Source organism: Ascaphus truei, chromosome 1 (genome assembly GCF_040206685.1).
Source record: "Ascaphus truei isolate aAscTru1 chromosome 1, aAscTru1.hap1, whole genome shotgun sequence".
Classification (NCBI taxonomy): domain Eukaryota; kingdom Metazoa; phylum Chordata; class Amphibia; order Anura; family Ascaphidae; genus Ascaphus; species Ascaphus truei.
In genome coordinates, this window is record NC_134483.1 from 32,845,565 (window position 1) to 32,864,258 (window position 18,694).

Consider the following 18,694-nt stretch of genomic DNA (forward strand, 5'->3'; position numbering starts at 1 on the left):
GGGGGGGGGGGGGGGGGGGAGGGTTTGGGCCGCGTCCTGCATGTGATTGCTTGAATGTTTATAATCATCACATTTTTTAAAAAATTACAATATTTCACCAGGATTTAACCAGATAAATATTTGCCATGTAGTAAGTTCTTTACATGGTATTAAAGTTAATACTTTATTGTGTAAGTTTCAAAGGCTCTTCATAGGTTGCTTTAGGTGACAAAGCAATGTTTAGGTGCAGTACCATTTAGGATCAAAGAGAACTAACCCTACAGGCTCAATCATGATTACTGATAAAAACAAGGCATGTATGTTTACATCATTTTTACCATACAGTAACAGTAAAATTCTACAGTAACTGAAATATTTCAGGAGGCCCCTTATTACCAAAGATTCATTTCTTTTGTTCCTAACCGTTGTATTACCTCCTGAAATCTTACAATCGGTAGGGTATCTCAGACACCCAAATAAGGACAACAACGAATGTTAGATATATCAGGGCAAGTCCAACATCATAACGCAACCAGAATAACCAGGTTTACAAAATGAACAAAAATAAAAAAAATAATCTTTGTGTTACAGGCTGCAACTATTTTATGCATATAGTGCCTACATTGACTAATCTTCTACAAAAATACTGCATAAGATACAAAATGACCATAACTTTAAGCATTCCTGGAAGCACAAGGCTGAGATAATAGTGGGTGCGTGCGACAGAGCGCATGGCGTCACGCGCCTCTCGCCCTAGCGATGGGTGAACAGAGCTTCCAGCGATTGGGGTGGCATCACCAGGCTGATTCGCCCTCTTGGCTGAACCCTTTGTCTTTCCAAAAATCTGCCGTGCAGTCGCTCGCACTATGGGCGGCCTCATAGGGAAGACGTCTGTTCTCACCACGCGCACCGTCGTGAGCACTATAATCTCAACCTAACCCAGCAGAAGATATTTAAATAAAGATGGGGGGGGGGGGGGGTTAACCTTAAGAGCAAGGGGGACTGGTGCCATCAAAAAATGCCAAATACTTTCAAAACTATTTCCTAAATTCTTTACAGGAATTCAATGAGAACTGACAACAGTTAATTGCAGCAATCCATGCCAAATAACACACAAAACCACAGAGTACACGTCACAAATTAGGTTTCAGATAATAGACAGTACTGTTAATAGCCCAAGTTGAAAGACAATATGGAGAAAGCACAGCCAAAGAATCCTGTCAGAACAGAAAATACCCCTCAGAAATAGAAACACAACACACACACAATGCTCATAGGACAGGATTTATCCAAGTGCAATATGGTGCATCGTGCTTTGATAAATATGGCCAGCATTGATTACAAACATGGATAACACACATCGCAACATTGTTCGACACACAGTAATGCATGTAATGCATGTTGTCAATGAGCCTTTGGAAAAACTGCCTGCAAGACACATGGGTACCAAAATACATCATGCAATGTTACAATGTTTCACAATTATACCTAAAAGATAAAAAAAGGTCTAATGATTGTAAGAGCACAATAAGTCGTTACTGAGCTGTGGCAATCCTAATTTGAGGGGTTTTGATCAACTAAATTCCATATTATAAACAGCTTTAAGTACTTTTTGATTCACTGGGTCACATTTGCCTTCAAAAATAGTCAGTAACCCAGATACAATCATTTTGAAAGAAGTTATCACCACTGCAGCTCATCCTGTACCTAAAAATATTAGCACATAATGCATTAGTGTTGGAAGTACCATCATTCACCCAGTAGCCCAAGCACGCTGCCTAGGGGTCACACTCGACTCCTCACATTCAAAACATATCTAAAACCTGTCGCTTTTTCCTCCGCAATATAACAAAGATAAGCCCTTTCATCTGTTGCTCGACTGCTAAAACTCTGACTCGGGCCCTCATTCTCTCCCGCCTCGATTACTGTAACCTCCTGCTGTCCGGCCTTCCTGCCTCTCACCTGTCTCCCCTACAATCTATCCTAAACACTGCTGTCAGAATCACTCTACTATTTCCAAAATCTGTCTCAGCGTCTCCCCTGCTGAAATCACTCTCCTGGCTTCTTATCAAATCACGGATCTCGCACTTAATTCTCCTCACTTTTAAAGCTTTACACTCTTCTGCGCCTACTTATATCTCAACCCCAATTTCTCGCTATGCACCATCCTGACTCTTGCGTTCTGCTCATGGCTGTCTTCTCTCTACCCCCTTTGTATCTAAAGCCCTCTCCCGCCTTAAACTTTTCTCACTTTCTGTCCCGCACCTCTGGAATGCCCTTCCCCTCAATACCCGACTAGCCCCCTCTCTATCCACTTTTAAAACCCACCTTAGACACACTTGCTTAAAGAAGCATATGAGTAACACCGTGGCTAATACTATACACGATACATAAAGCTTGGCCCCCTGCAGACGCACTTACCTGAATGCCCTCATACTGTCTCTGTACGTTCTCCCTACCTACCAATTAGACTGTAAGCTCCTCGGGGCAGGGACTCCTCTTCCAAAATGTTACTTTTATCTCTGAAGCACTTATTCCCATGACCTGTTATTTGTATTTGTTATTTATATGATGGTCACATGTATTACTAATGTGAAGCGCTATGTACACTAATGGCGCTATATAAATAAAGACATACATACATACATACATACATACATACAATTATCATCGCATCAGGTCGAAAGGGTTTCTTTATTTCTGTATGTGCAAATCAACTGAAATAGGATAAACGCAGGCTAAATGCTCAGTAACAACCCTTGAGACTTCAACTAAGCAAATCAGTAACTTTCCCAGAGGTAATCAACGGTTTGTTGGCACAACTGTTGTTGAGCTGCAAGAATCCATGGCCTAGATAGAGATGCCTAGAAAACATTGGAACTTATATATCTTCAATATATTCATTAATTCAATTAGAAATACCAACTTTCCACTATCCCAAAAAACATGTTTGTTTTTTTTAATCTACATTACATCTGGGGGCCACATGGAGCTAAATCACAGCATCCTAACCCATAAGCACTGAAACATGCAACGAGAAAAAGAATACATTGCCACTGGGGTCACCAAAAGAAAGACGCACATCATTGTACATGGATATTGCGACTTTCCATTGGTTGCTAAAACAAGGCTAACCAGTGGTGGCCATATATTGGGCACTCAGCAAGTATTCTTGTCCAGTAGATACGCTCAAATCTCAGGAACCATGGGTTCCGCATAGGAGGACTGCATCAGATACACCAGCCTCCCCAGTGACAGTAATGTGTGTGTAAAAAGAAACCATGTGTACCATGGCTTTGGGCTTTTAAAAAAAAAAAAAAAAACAAGTGTACCATACTGAGTTAGCATGTAGCACAAAGCATTGTAGGTACATGAAATCGTATGGAGTTCAAATCCCGCACACTTTATGCCTTGTGCAAACATCTTTCAATGATCCAACAAGTATGTTTGACAGTTTCCACATTAAGATAGTTCACTGAAGTGTTGACCAAGGAAATAAAATATATATATGATGACGCATTATTAGAAAAGGTCAATTATTTATGAACCATATATATATGAACCATATATATATATATATGAACCATATATATATATATATATATATATGAACCATATATATATATATATATATATATATGAACCATATATATATATATATGAACCAAATATATATATATATATATATATATATATATATATATATATATATATATATATATATATATAAAAAAAAAACATAAAACGCACGCATTTACAAATAAATAATTTCATTTTAACGATTTCATGTACAAATATGAAGGATCTGAAAAACAAAATTCCTATAAATTCCACTGCTGCAAACGCCAGTTATGTTATACAAAGCAATGTACCTCTGGATCCTTCATGTCACAACGCTCACCCGCAGTACAGCACTTTTTTTTACAATTTTTTTAAAACAGACCCATAATGGTAAGAATGACAAAATATAGGCACAACATTTAAGAGGATTAAATACCTTGGGATTGTTACGCATTTTGTATTGCAGTTCTGCGTGGTAATTGCTTTCTCAAGCTCGTCTAACTGTCCTGTTTTCTTTAACTTCTTCACCAAACTTTTAACTGCCTTCTCACACCACTTTTCTTCTTGACCGTTCTGTTCACCACCCCCAGCTCCTCCGGTGCCACCAGCTGTTTTTTTCCATCCTAGTAAGCGCTTCACAACCGGTGGAGTGAACGGTAAGATGGATGACATGTTTGCTCCAGGTGCTGCTCTTGTAGAAAGGATTTAATCCAATTCTTATCTGAATAAGAACATATGCAGTTATGTTATTAAATAAGTTCTCATACCATTTTACAAAGATGAGCAAGGTGCTGCTGTATATAAATACAAATATATTCCACAGAGATCTCAATATTTTATCAGTAATGTTAACTCATCCACTGATATGGTAAAGATCGTGTGAAATCTTGACACACTTGGGCCTCGTCCAGGGTGGGTAGAGGCGTGCTGGCGCTCCAGCGCTGCGCCCTGCTTTTCCTGGCCGGCTAGGTGCGAGCGTGTGAGGGCGCGGCCTCTACGTCATGGAGCTGGTTTGCCCACTTTGGGCGAACCGCTCACGTGATGCGCTTGCAAGCTGCAAATTGAAATTTGCTCGCTCGGCAAGCAGCTGAGCGCCAAGCAGGCTCGCCAGCTAAGGTAGGACATGTGCATTGTCGCAACGTGTCTAGAATGAGCGCCCGCTAAGCACCACCCTGGACAAACCCTTAATACGTAGATACATTTGAAAATTAAATGATCAACTAATACAATAACTAGTTGCCTGGCCGGGGGGGGGGGTTGAGGAGCAAGGAGAAACAGAACTGTTTATGATATACATGTAACAAAAGTCACATGTCCACTAAAGACCTTTGAAAGAGAATAACATTGGAAATAATCAGCAAAATAATTGGCAAATTCAATATATCAATAAAACGGACTATGTGAAAAGGTTTTTGGGAGAAACATAGGAAATTCAAACAGTTTATATGGCCAGAATTATGTATTTCAGCAACCGCTTCAGGGTATAGATATATACATAGATTATTATTATTATTATTAACAAAAGCAATAACATGGAACAAAATGGGGTTAGAGGGGTAGCATGGATGGAGCAGAGATTGGAGGCGCCTAATTTTATGAATTTCTGTGCTTCCATTTGATTGAACTTCAATTGTTGTATTTTTTTGGTGTACTGAAATAGGTTTATTTTGCAAGGGTCTAAAATGTTAGTAATCAGTTTAAAATGATCATAGGTTCACTCAAAATAGTACTGCTCTGGACAAGGTAAGGTATTTTATAGCTGCAGTTCAAGCTGCCGGTTTAAAAAAAATATATATAATATATATATATATATATATATATATATATATATATATATATATATATATATATATATATATTTATATATATATTTCCCATTCAATATGTGCATCAATACAATCTGCACACTGACAAGTGATTAGCTAAGCTGCAGATCGATCCGTTCTCCTGTAATCAATCGCTTTATTTTATTAAATTTATTTATTTAATTCAGCATAATGGGAAATGTAGTCCTGGAATAAGATTGACTGGGCAGTTACTAGATACAATTAGTGCACTGCTAGAGAGGGGGCGGGGCTCAAGAGCCAGAGCTTATCAGAAGGAGAAGGGGGCTGTCACTTTGGAAATGCTTCCTACATTAGAAACATTAAAAAAATGTCGTTAAAACATTTTTTTTTTTACATTTTAATGCTACAAGTATTTTCTCGTAGTACAGAACGTATTTATTAAAAAACAAACAAAAAAAAAAAACACATGTAGGATATTGCTTGAACTGCTGCTTTAATTGAATAGCAAGCACAGCAACTACTTCCCATCAGTCAAAATAGTTAGAGTACCAGTGAGCTACAGGCATACCCCGGTTTAAGGACACTCACTTTAAGTACACTCGCGAGTAAGTACATCTCTCTCAATAGGCAAACAGCAGCTCACGCATGCGCCTGTCAGCACGTCCTGAACAGCAATACCGGCTCCCTACCTGTACCGAAGCTGTGCGCAAGCGGGGAGACTATAGAGCCTGTTACACATGCGTTGTTTACATCAGTTATGCACGTATATGACGATTGCAGTGCAGTACATGCATCGATAAGTGGGAAAAAGGTAGTGCTTCACTTTAAGTACATTTTCGCTTTACATACATGCTCTGGTCCCATTGCGTACGTTAATGTGGGGTATGCCTGTATACAAATAACCAACTACATGTTTCAGTCGTGGTTCCAACAGATTATCCAAGACTATAAATTACTGCCGTTTCTCAAAACATGCCCCATCATTTTAACAAAGAGTCATTAAGAATGAACAGGATTGTCCAGGCACAAATGGCAAAATGCTTGGACACTGCTAAAAGTGAAATATAAAAGTTATATTTTTTTGTTAATTTATAAAGAAAATATACATTCAACCCTAAAACACAGCACCTTATAAAACTTAAATATAAATATAGAACTAGCATAAACACGGCTTGAATAGTATTTAAGTCACGTCATTAGTATTACATTCTACTGACACTTAACCAAAAGTCAGCTCTCCTTTCTAAATATTTACAACCAAAGCACAGAAATGGGTTCAATTGCAGAACAGTCCAAAGAAAGGTGGGGTGATGTGTTAGAGCAGCTCAACCATCAACCAAGAGAATTCCTATAAGCCAAGCTGTAGATTGCATGACACAGATTTCTCACATGCTTCATCACATATGGGTATGATCCATCACATATGGGTATGATCCATCACATATGGGTATGATCCATCCCTGATGTCATTTTCTTTTTAAAGTTATTACATATTTTACACACAGTTGTAGTGTAAAACATTTTGTATGTCATGTTTTGTGATCCTGAACTGATAATTGTGTGCGCGCGCATCAAGGTCACATGAAAACTTCCAATAACTGCATATTGTGAAAATTGGGTGTGTTTCTTAACTATGGTGTAAATTATTTAATCCCAATTGTTGCACTGATGGCGGTTTTGTGTTTTTGGGTCCTCAATGTTTAACTAAACTGATTTCCACTGTAACAAAAGGATAAGAAGCAACAGATGTTGGAACAAAATATGGAGGTAATCATGGAGATGTGTAGGACTTCATAAACTATTTTCTTAAACATTATCACAGGTCTCCTTATACAAAAGTGAGTGAAACATCCAGCTGTCCATATTTACAAATTAAGCTGGAATAAAAATAGTGCCTTTTACTTAAAGATTACACTTTTAAAAACACACCATAATTACATAGTAAAAGTAATACGGCTAGGATGTATGTATGTATAATTTTATTTATATCACGCCAATAGTGTACAGTTTGACATTCAAGAAAAACAAGTACAAAACAATGGGGATACAAGCAGCAAGTAAATGACCCTGCCCCAAAAGAGTTTACAATCCAAGTGGTATATTTGGAGACTTAGACACAGTAAGAATAATAGTATATTTTGGTGACTAACAGCCATAAATAATTAATTGAGATGCTTGTTTTAAGAGTAAGTTTTCAGCTGGGATTTTAAAACAAAGAAAGAAGATGCTCTATGAATATGGAGTGGGAGAGTGTTCCAAAGGTAGGAAGGATTGAGTGAATTGGATTTTACGTGAGGAAACTTTAGAGGTAAACAATGCAGGGGTGAGAAAACCTTGGGTCAAGCATAAGAGGAAAGTAGAGAAATCTGGAGATATATGGAGGTGCAGAGGAGTACAGTCTAGAAGAGGGAATAAATAAATAAATAAATTCCATCAGCCTTCTGAATGACATGTAGGAAAATTAGGTGTGAGGCAGGCCACAAAAGAAAATGGCAGTAAATCAATACAGCACAGAACAAGGGTATGCATTAGTGTTTTAGTAGTACAGGAACAGAAAGGGGACGTCACGGAGAAACAGCAAGGTTTAAAAAGGGAGGAGGGTGGGAGAAATGGAGGAGACCCATGTAAATCCTAGGCAATATACTTGTGGATATCAGCATTATTGACTAATGAAGGGAACAATTGAGCCTGGTTTGGGGGGTAGTATGAGGAGCTATGTCTTAAACAATAAGATTGAGGTAACAAACAGCCATCCAGGCATATTGCCGATAGGCAATCTGTGATTTGCGACTTAACTGTATGCTGTCAGCATAAAGATGACAACTGAAGCCAAAGCAGTTAATGAGGCCACCCAATGAAAAACAGAAAAGTAGGGGGACCTAAAACAGAGCCTTGAGGAATTCATGAGAGCCATGGAGATAGAATAGGAGTTGGCAAAAGACACTTGAGCGGTGGGAAAGGTAGGAGTAAAAACCAAGGGAAGGCAGTGCCATGGATGCCAAGAATGAAGAATGTGCAGAAGAGGATGGGCAAAGGTATTGACAGCAGAGCCGAAGTCAAGGAGAAAAAGAATGGAGTACAGGCATACCCCGGTTTAAGGACACTCACGAGTAAGGACATATCGCCCAATAGGCAAACGGCAGTTCACGCATGCGCCAGTAAGCACGTTCTGAACAGCAATTCCGGCTCCCCACCTGTACCGAAGCTGCGCAAAAGCGGGGAGACTATAGAGCCTGTTACACATGCGTTATTTACATCAGTTATGCACGTATATGACGATTGCAGTACAGTACATGCATCGATTAGTGGGGACAAGGTAGTGCTTCACTTTAAGTACATTTTCGCTTTACATACATGCTCCGGTCCCATTGCGTACGTTAATGCGGGGTATGCCTGTAGTTGCCTTTAGACTTGGAAATGTGGAAGTCAAAAGCTACTTTGGTAAACACGGTTTCCAGATTAGAGTCTTGTAGATTACGGGAGTTTAAAAAATGAAGTATGCTTAAAGGAACATAGCGTTTCAGAATTTTAGAGGCAGGAGAGATAAGGAGGGGAGAGGGTCAATGAGATATTCTGAATAGGTCGGAAAATGGCATGATTAAAAAGAGATGGGAAAATGCTACAGCAAAGAGGAGTTCAAGATTTGAGTGAAGATGGGGGATCAGGGTAGGAGAGACGTTTAAGGAGATTAGGTCAAGGGTGCCGGTACTGGAGGTTAACGAGAAAAGCAGCAGAAAAACTTCTTCCTGTATAAATGGGGGGGGGGGGGGAAAGAAGAAAAAAAAAGACACGGAAGGAGTCGAAAGGTAGGAAGGGAATTAGGAAGAACAGGTGTGAAAGGGACATAGGGGGTCTCTGTGGTTAGCGTCTAACAAGCCACTTCTTGTGGTGTAGTGGAAGGAGCAGAGCATGCTACAAAATAAGGGTGGATGAAGGGAATCAAAGACAGAAGAGTAGCGCGAGTTAGATTTGTGTGTGTTTATTAGAGATAAAGTACCGCTGTTTAGCAAGAAAAAGAACAGTTAAAGCAGAACAGCAGTAATGTGTAGTTAAGGAGAACAGAATTAGGTGAGCTCAGACCTACCCATATAACAGAATGTACCAGTTAGGCTTGGTTCCTGCAGGCTGCTGCGGCGGGCGCTGTGGGGACAAGAGCCACCCCTCAATGGGGCCGGGCCCGCTGCGAGGGGCGTACATGAAAATTCAGATTAGACGCCGACGTCATCGGTCGTGTAAGTGCAGACTTAGTCTTATAACAGTAATTTTGCATCTATTGATGAAAAAATGATTCAAGCCTGCTAACCGTGTCAAGGTAAGCTCCATTTTAGCAGGCACCTACACTAAATGCATAGTATTTCCTTCATAACGCTAAGGGGATTTTATTTGTGAATCACAGATTGTATAAATGCTACATTCATGTAACCACTTATATATTTTATATACTTTTTTTTTTAATCATGAAGTTAAAGTGTATATATATATATTTCATGATTAAAAAAAAGTATCACGTTTTACTAAAGTACTAACTAACAAATGGTTGAAGAAAATATCATATTAATTATAGGCTAAAGCAGTAAAATTCCGGCCATTACTGAAATCCCTGCTCTCCGATTGGTTAGAATTACGGGCCTTAATCATTCAGTAATGGCTGGAATTTTTGGCACCCTGCCAACTCACCTTTCAGAGATGCAGGCAGAGCATGGCATCTCTGTTCTTCTCCCCTCTCAGCACGGCAGCACATGCAGGCTCTCTCATACATCACATGCAGGTTTTCTCACAGCTGCTAGTGCTGTCAGAAGCTGGGGGGTCCCAAATAGTAACTTTGTTACTTGCAACAAAGTAATATTTCTTCCACAACTTGTATAGTGTCTGCTAAGGCAGCGGTGCGCAATCTGTGGGGCGTGACCCCCAGGGGGGGCGCGAGACTGCCGACGGGGGGCGCGGGGTTTACAGAGGCCCCGCGCGCTTCCCGAAGGCACTTAAATTAAGTGCCGGGGGAGCTGCAGGGCCTCTGTAAACCATACTTACCCGTGGCTCCGGCCGCTTCCTCCCGGCGTCGCCATGGCAACGCGGCGTCAAAATGACGCTGCGAGGTCATGTGACGTCACGTTGCTATGGCAACGTGACGTCATTACGCCGGTGCGAGGGTAAGTTGGGGTTGGGGGGGGCGCGGGAGTGAGGGGACAGCCGGCAGGGGGGCGCAGGGAAAAAAGTTTGCTCCCCCCTGTGCTAAGGTAATGTTTATTTGGGGATTTTTTTTTTTTTTTGTTTGCTGTTAAAATCACTGTCTTGCAACTTCTCTTCCCTTTCCCAACCTCAACACCTCCCCCTAGACTGACCCTTACGCTGACCCCTCCCTCTCTCTCTCATTTGCTACTTTACTTATTTTTCCTACACTGGTGCATCAGTGTAGTTCCGAGTTATATCTCTTTACAAAAGTGTCTATTTTAGGAAAAAAGCCTACATTTAGCCTATAATAGTAACAATCCCCTCAGAACAGGACATTAATGGCCAATAATGCCCTGGCTGGGTTAAAGTCCCTCGGCTTCGCCTCTGGCCTTCAACTCTTCCAGCCAGGGCATTATTAGCCAGTAATGCCCTGTTCTGAGGGGACTATAACGTAATTAGTAGTTTGTTAGGAGCAGTCGCCCGCTCAAATTAAATTATATATTTTATTGTGAGTATAAATGTGGCTTTACCGTACAATATTTATACCTATATTAAATAAACTTAATACACTGTGAGGTGTTTGCACTATGTTTTTTTTCAAACAACTTTAAGAAGGTGGAAGAACCTTTGCTACACCGGCAGCAACACCCAAGAGTTGATTTATTTTGACTTTTTCTAGGATCTAGTGCAATGGTCTAACTTTTTTTGCTTTGTTTTTTTTTGAGGAACCCCAACCGTCACTAATAGCGCGTCTGGGATTAGATAGATGCATAGTCAATTCTTATATATTTGGCTCAATTTTTGAATGACCTGAAAATTACAGGGAATCCTTTAAGGATATCTGGAGAACGCATGGGTTCCTAAGAACCCCTCTTGAAAATCACTGATCTAGTGGGTGCTCAAGTGTGGAATAAAGACATGGTATTAAACACGCACACATTGTTGCAAATACAAGACTATATTTTCATGTGTACACATTTACATATTGTGACACTCCCACCCGCCCTGGACATTAAACTTAATCTGTATACCATATGCCAGGGGAGCGCAAACTTTGAGCTGCGCCCCCCTGGCGCCCTTCTTCGCAGGTTCACGTGACGCCATGTCATGTGACCCCGTTGCTATGGAGACGGCTGTGTGACGTCACTCCGCATGACTGTAAGGGTCTGGGAGTCACGCCGCCCTCGGCGTGCTCCCCACTCACCTGCAGCTCCGACGGGTCCCCCCGCAGCACGCAGGCAGCCTCTCTCCGGAACGCCGATCACAGCTCCACGTGGGCACGCGCGCGCACGCCAAAACTCCTCTTCTACTCTTGGGCCGGCGGCTACGCTCGGTCACGCGCCCGCAAGCACAGCTACACAGAGGCGCGGCCACACGGAGCCGCACCAACCCCTTAAAGGCACAGCACCTCAAACCATTGCTGCAATCAAATGCAGTCTGACTACTGGGCTTTATGGCTCCTCCCCTGGGACTCATGCTGGACCTATCCCTGCCGTAGCCTGGCCCTTCCACACACCCCCACCTTGCTGCGTTGCCATTGGACCCTCTCTCCTCTATATACCTTACAGTGTCACTGACTCGTTGGCTGAGCATAGAACCAGTTGTTCTCATCACTCTCTGCCTCCCTAGTCCTGTCTTATCCTGTCTTGTTTTGCAGTCTTCCTCGAGTACCGAACCAGCTTCCGCTACGTCTACCCGCACCTCTGGCATCCCGAACTCGGCATACGGCAACACGACTCTCCGCACCTCTGGCATCCCGATCCTGGCAAACGGTAAACGATTACGTCCTTCTCTCTAACCCCGGACTTGGCAAACAGCACCCTCTACCATCCGTACCTCTCCTGCCCTGATCCGGACTCCCAGACCACTCTACTCTCAAGACGTGCCCTCGTGGCTGTGGGTGGCGTTATATCCTATCCCACCTCAGCACCGCGGTCCCGTCTCGTTTGTGGTGAGCACGCCCTGACAATGACATAGCGGCATTGCCATGGCGACACTTCACGGCAAATCGTCTGAATCCAGTAAGTGAGTTGCAGAGGCCTCACGCGATCCCCCGGCACTTAATTTAAATGCCTCGGGCGGAGCGTGGTGCCTATCCAATCGCCCACGCCTCCCCCAAAAAAATTATATGCCCTCCTGGGGGGGGGGGGGGGGGGAGAAGACACCCCCGACATTGTGCACGGCTGCAGTATGCTATGTGGTTTTGGTTTGAGCGCGGTATATAAAATCGCTCTCTCAAAGGGATAGGCTTACCGAAAATATCAAGAGCTCTTGACATAGGCTCCAGTGGGTAGCCGAAACATAGGGCCAATAAAATAAATTGTCCAATTATTTTGGTGTACCTATTATCCCTTCATTTTTGTACAGTAACTTACTCAGTTGACAGCACCCTCTCCAGTAGTTTTGTCTATACCAGCAGTGCACAAAGTGGGGGGCACGGGTGCTTGCAGAGGCCCTGTACTCTTCCCCGAGGCATTAAAATTAAATGCCAGGGGAATGTGTGAGGCCTCTGAAGCAATTAAAAAAAGAAGAAAAAAATTACCTTGATTCAGACGCTGCGACGCGTCGCCATGGCAACAGGGGGACGTCACACAACCGCCTCCATGGAAAATGGGTCACGTGGCCCTGTGGCATCATTTGACGCCGCACACAAGCAAAGGGGGAGGGGGCGCAGCTCAAACGTTTGCGGTCCCCTGTTCTATACTATAAGTGGGTGCCCCAATAATATATCTCCACACAATTTTCACAAACTAGGATGGAGGGGGTGGGGAATGAAACAGATACGAACTAAATAGAATAGATGAGGAAACAAGGGGTTATGGAGGAAGAATGGGGGCAAGTGCGAGTTTGACAAGCAGCGAGACGCTCATAGTAAATACAGATAATACTAGAAAACTTCTAAAGACTAAACCAAGTTGGCGCGGAAAGGATGGAGAAGATAATATAACAGTACAGGCTGGAAAAAAAAAAAATACTTCAATACATGCTTACCAATTCAAGAAGCCTGACAGATAAAATGGAGGAGCTTGAACTAATAGCTACAAGGGAGCAATATGAGATCACATGCATCACAAACATGGTGGGATGAATCTCATGACTGGGCAGTAAATTTAGAGGGTTATTCCCTTTTTTCTGAAGAATATAGCAAATAGAAGAGGTAGAGTATGCTTATGTGTTAAACCGGATCTAATACCTATTATAAGGGAAGATGTTTGTGAAGGGAATTATGAAAATGCAGAGACCTTGTGGATAGAAATTAGCAGTGGAGGTAAAAGTAGAAAGAAAATGTTTGTGGGAATATGCTATAAACCACCAAATATCTGTGAGATTGAGGAAGCTCAAATACTTTTTCAAATGGAGAAGGCATCAAAACTGGGTCATGTTTGCATAATGGGGGATTTTAATTATCCAGACAGACAGGGGCAATGAGATTAGCATTACAACAAAAGGAAACAGGGTTTTGGGGGTGCTTAAAGACAATTATATGACCCAAATTATTGAGGAACCAACCAGGAGAGGGGCAGTACTGGGATTTGATCAAATCAAACAATGTAGAAGTCACAGCAAATATTCAAGTCCTGGAACATTTGGGTAACAGTGATCATAACATGGTCTCATTTTAAATAAATTATCGAAAAACAGATTACTTGGGTTCAACAAAGACCTTGAACTTTAGGCTGCGCTTATAGTGACGGCGACAGTGACGCGATGTCGCAGCAAAACAAAATATATTGCCGCTGTCACGTGCGCTTATAGTAGAAGCGACGGCGCAACGGCTTGGTCACGATCGCTGGAAGTCAAGTCAATTTGATATTTCCAGCGACCGCAGCGTGACGCAACTATAACCGCAGCCTAAGGCCACGCTTATAGTGCCGGCGACATCGCCGGAAACAAATGCATTGCGGCCGCCGTGTGCGCTTATAGTAAGCGCGACGGCAACAATGCGACGTCGCCATTGCGAAAACTGGTAGCCAGCAAAATTTGATTTTTCAAGGGCTGTCGCCTCACGTGACGGCCCTTGAACCAATCAAAAGGCCGGAAACCCACAACGCCGCCGCTAAGCGAAATCTAACTTTCGCCGGTGGCGACGGGTGACTGGCAGATTTTAATAAACTGAGGACTAATCTACAAGTAATACATTGTTAGAAAAGCACACTTATCAGTGTATACCCTTAATAAGAATAAAAGAAATAAGTCAAAACCAACGTAGCTAAATAAACAGGTAGGGGAGGAAATGGACAAGAAGAGGAAGGCGCTTAGATTCTTTAAGTCAGAAGGGACAGAGACATCGTATCAGAATTATAAGGAATGTAACAAAAATGGCAAAAGGGCAATCAAATTGGCAAAAATGGATAATGAAAAAAAGGATTGCAATAGAAAGTAAGATCAACCCTAAAAAGTTTTTTTTAAGTACCTTAATAACAAAAAAAATGAGAAAAGAAAATATAGGACCCTTTCAGTGTGTGATGGGCAGGCAGATTATTGGCGATAAGGGAAAAGCAGAGGTACTAAACAAATTCTTTGCTTGTGTTTACCAGGGAAGAATCAATTTCAATAGTAGTGCCGCAGGAGGAAACCACAACCTCCATATTAATGAACAATTGGTTAACTGAGGAAGAAGTTCATAAGCGGCTTGAAAAAAAGTAAAGAAGGCACCTGGCCCCAATGGCATACATCCAAGAGTTCTCTAGGAGTTACATTCAATAATAGCCAAACCATTACATTTAATATTCAAGGACTCCATTTCCACAGGCTCAGTACCACAAGATTGGCATAAAGCAGATGTGGTGCCTATATTTAAAAAGGAAGCTAGATCACAACCGGGGAATTACAGACCTGCAAGCCTGACTTCAATAGTGGGGAAACTACTTGAAGTAGTAATACGGGATAATATTCAGAAATACCTAATGGAACACAAAATTCTTAGTAATAGTCAGCATTGTTTTATAAAGGATAGATCATGCCAAACTAACCTTATTTGTTTCTTTGAGGAGGTAAGTAGGAATTTAGACCAGGATAAGGTAGTTGATGTGGTATACTTAGATTTTGCAAAGGCTTTGATACGGTTCTACACAAGAGGTTGATGTACAAAATAAAGCAAATTGGACTCAGTAAAAATATATACACCTGTATTGAAAACTGGTTGAAGGACAGAGGGTTGTTAAAAATTGAACTTTTTCAGGTTGGGCTAAAGTAGTGAGTGGAGTACCTCAGGGATCGGTACTGGGACCCCTGCTTTTAAACTTGTTTATTAATGACCTTGAGGTTGGGATTGAGAGCAAAGTCTCCATCTTTGCTGACGATACTTAATTGTGTAAGGTAGTAGAATCAGAGCAGGATGTAATTTCTCTCCAAGTCCTTCTGGAGAGTCTGGAAATCTGGGCAGGTTTAATACAGATAAATGTAAGGTTAGACATCTGGGAAGCAAGAATAAACAGGCGACTTACAAATGAAATGGGGATAAATTGGGGGAATCCTTGATGGAGAAGGATTTAGGAGTGCTTGTAGACAGCAGGCTTAGCAATAGTGCCCAATGCCATGTAGTAGCTGCAAAGGAAAACAAGATCTTATCTTGCACTAAAGGGGCAATGGATAGAAGGGAAGTAAACATAATTATGCCACTTTACAAAGCATTAGTAAGACCACACCATGAATATGGAGTACAATTTTGGGCACCACTCCTTAGAAAAGACATTATGAAACTAGAGAGAGTGCTGAGAAGAGTCACCAAATTAATAAAGGGGATGGGCAATCTAACTTATGAGGAGAGGCTAGCTAAATTAGATTTATTTACATTAGAAACGAGGGGTCTAAGAGGGGATATGATAACTATACACATATTCGGGGACAGTACAGGGAGCTTTCAAAAGAACAATTCATCCCAAGGGCAGAACAAAGGACTCGGGGGCATCCCTTAAAGTTTGGAGGAAAGGAGATTTCACCAGCAACAAAGGAAAGGGTTATTTCCAGTAAGGGCAGTTAAAATGTGGAATTCATTACCCATGGAGAATGTGATGGCAGATACAATAGATTTGATTAAAAAATAAATAAAAAAAGTTGGACATCTTTTTATAAAGGAAAGGTATACAGGGATATACCAAATAAGTAAACATGGGAAGAATGTTGATCCAGGGAGTAATCCGATTGCCAATTCTTGGTGTCAGGAAGGAATTTATTTTTCCCCCTATGAGATATCATTGGATGATATGACACTGGGGTTTTTTGTTTGCCATCCTCTGGATCAATAAGGAAGTATACATATAGGATAAAGTATCTGTTGTCTAAATTTAGCATAGGTTGAACTGGATGGGCGTATCTCTTTTTTTCAACCTCATCTACTATGTAACTATGTAAATGTCCTGCAATTTTTTTTTTTTTTTTAATGTTCTAGAAATCACACAAATTACTAGCCTAAAAAAGCTCTCACATTTCAGAGAGGGTGTATGGGGGGGAGCTGGATACTGTGCTATCCTTAATGCAATGAATGTTTCATGAGTTAAGACTCAAAGGACAATATGACTATATAATCCCTTATATATACATGAGATGTTATTAGTCTGCCCAGGAATTTAAATACACCTTATTCTGTCAGAAACTTTTAGTGGCATAAAGTATAGTATTAAATCATTTACCATGACACCAAATAAATGTACTCCAGACTTCCCTTCCGTGCATAGAGGCTCAAACTGGTTTTGCTATTAAACTATTACATAGAAACATTGAATGTAACATTTGTGGGGAAGGCCCTTGCCACACACAAGAACCAATTCAAATGAGGCACCTAGACAAACAAGTACTGGTCTACAAAGAAACAGGGGTGAAAAGATAGTATTCAGTATCTAGCACCCTGTATTAGAATCCGAAGTACTTGTGCACTAGCCTCACCATATTGCTCCGCACTGCAAAACACTTTGGTAGGCGGCAAGCTTAAAAAAAAATGTGATTGATAATATGCATTTAATCACCAGGCAACAAAATCATAATTTCCTGTGCAGGAAAGGGCCGCTATGTTTTGGATTGCACATTTAAATCCGACCACATTTTGTATGCTCACAGGAAGCAAAACAATGTGCAAGAAAAAAATAAAACCATTGAAAAAGCAAAAACACTTTTCAAAACCTCAGACCACAGAAACCACTAATATTTAATATTATTGTGCTTTAGAAGCCCTCAGTAAATTGAAGACAACTAACAAACTAAATGTAGAAAACTATCAAATATTCCAGACCCCATTCTAGAGAATTCCCTAATCTACAACACTAATCTGTAAACCTCTGTACCAAGGTTGTCATGTAGATATATTTTCATCCAATTTATGACAGGCAACATGTACGGTAGACCACCATCAAGAGATCACATTACCATAACATGCCATCACTATTGCCCATCGACAACTTCGTAACTTGTATTGAAAAATCAAGAAAATAAGTAAAATAGATTCTAGGGAGAGTATTCTAAAACCTCACCGACATGAGACCAACAGATATGTTTAAAAAAATAAATTAAATATAACTTCATTGCGCCTTCACTAAAAGTGGTTAACTGACAAGCATCTGTACAATAACATTTCTGTATTATTGAAATATTAATTGGCCAAGCACAATATCAAAGTAGTACAGTGAACCCTTAATTAATAAATACGACAAAAGCACCAAAATATATGAAAAAAATTACCTTAATAAAACACAATGTAATGAAAATAACCATCAACCCAGTGCTACAGTTAGAATATTAAGTATGTTTTCATGATTAATGAAGTGCCTGTCTGTGTATATGGATAAAATGTATAACTTCCTTGACACCTAGGGGATATGCCAAACGCCACTAATGGTAGCACTGGTTAAAGCCTAATATTAAGCTTCCAAATTGTATTAACACCTTCGGCACCAAAACTGTAATGAAGGATCAGGTGGCACTGACAGGGGGAGTTTGACAGCCCTGTTGGAAGATTACTACTGGCAGAAAAATGAGCACCTTTAGCAAACACATATTGAAGCCCTTGCCCCCTACCAGCGTTTGAGATTAACCCCTTGAGTGATGGAAGGGATTTCAAAGCATTGCTTAAGGGGCTAAAAGAGAAGGGGGGGGGGGAGTAACTTTGGAGAGAGAGAAGCAGGGGGGTGGAGGGAGAGTATAAAGTTAGAGAAGAAGGGTATGGGCTGCAGAATCATCCTGTTCCATTTATTTGAATCAAAAAG

At 41.1% G+C, this 18,694-nt stretch overlaps 1 protein-coding gene across 5 annotated transcripts in view; it reads right to left on the reverse strand.

Annotated features, from left to right (window-relative positions):
* SMAD2 (SMAD family member 2) overlaps positions 1-18,694 on the reverse strand; it is a 58,333-nt gene that overhangs the window by 37,993 nt on the left and 1,646 nt on the right. For 3 of the 5 annotated variants that reach the window (XM_075585975.1, XM_075585984.1, XM_075585950.1), the window contains exon 2: positions 3,977-4,261. In XM_075585975.1, coding sequence (XP_075442090.1) covers positions 3,977-4,212 — 236 coding nt within the window. In that variant the 5' untranslated portion in view covers positions 4,213-4,261. Of the gene's footprint in view, positions 1-3,976; positions 4,262-9,411; positions 9,508-18,694 lie in introns of all 5 variants that reach the window. The other 2 variants (XM_075585969.1, XM_075585960.1) reach the window with 2 other exon arrangements.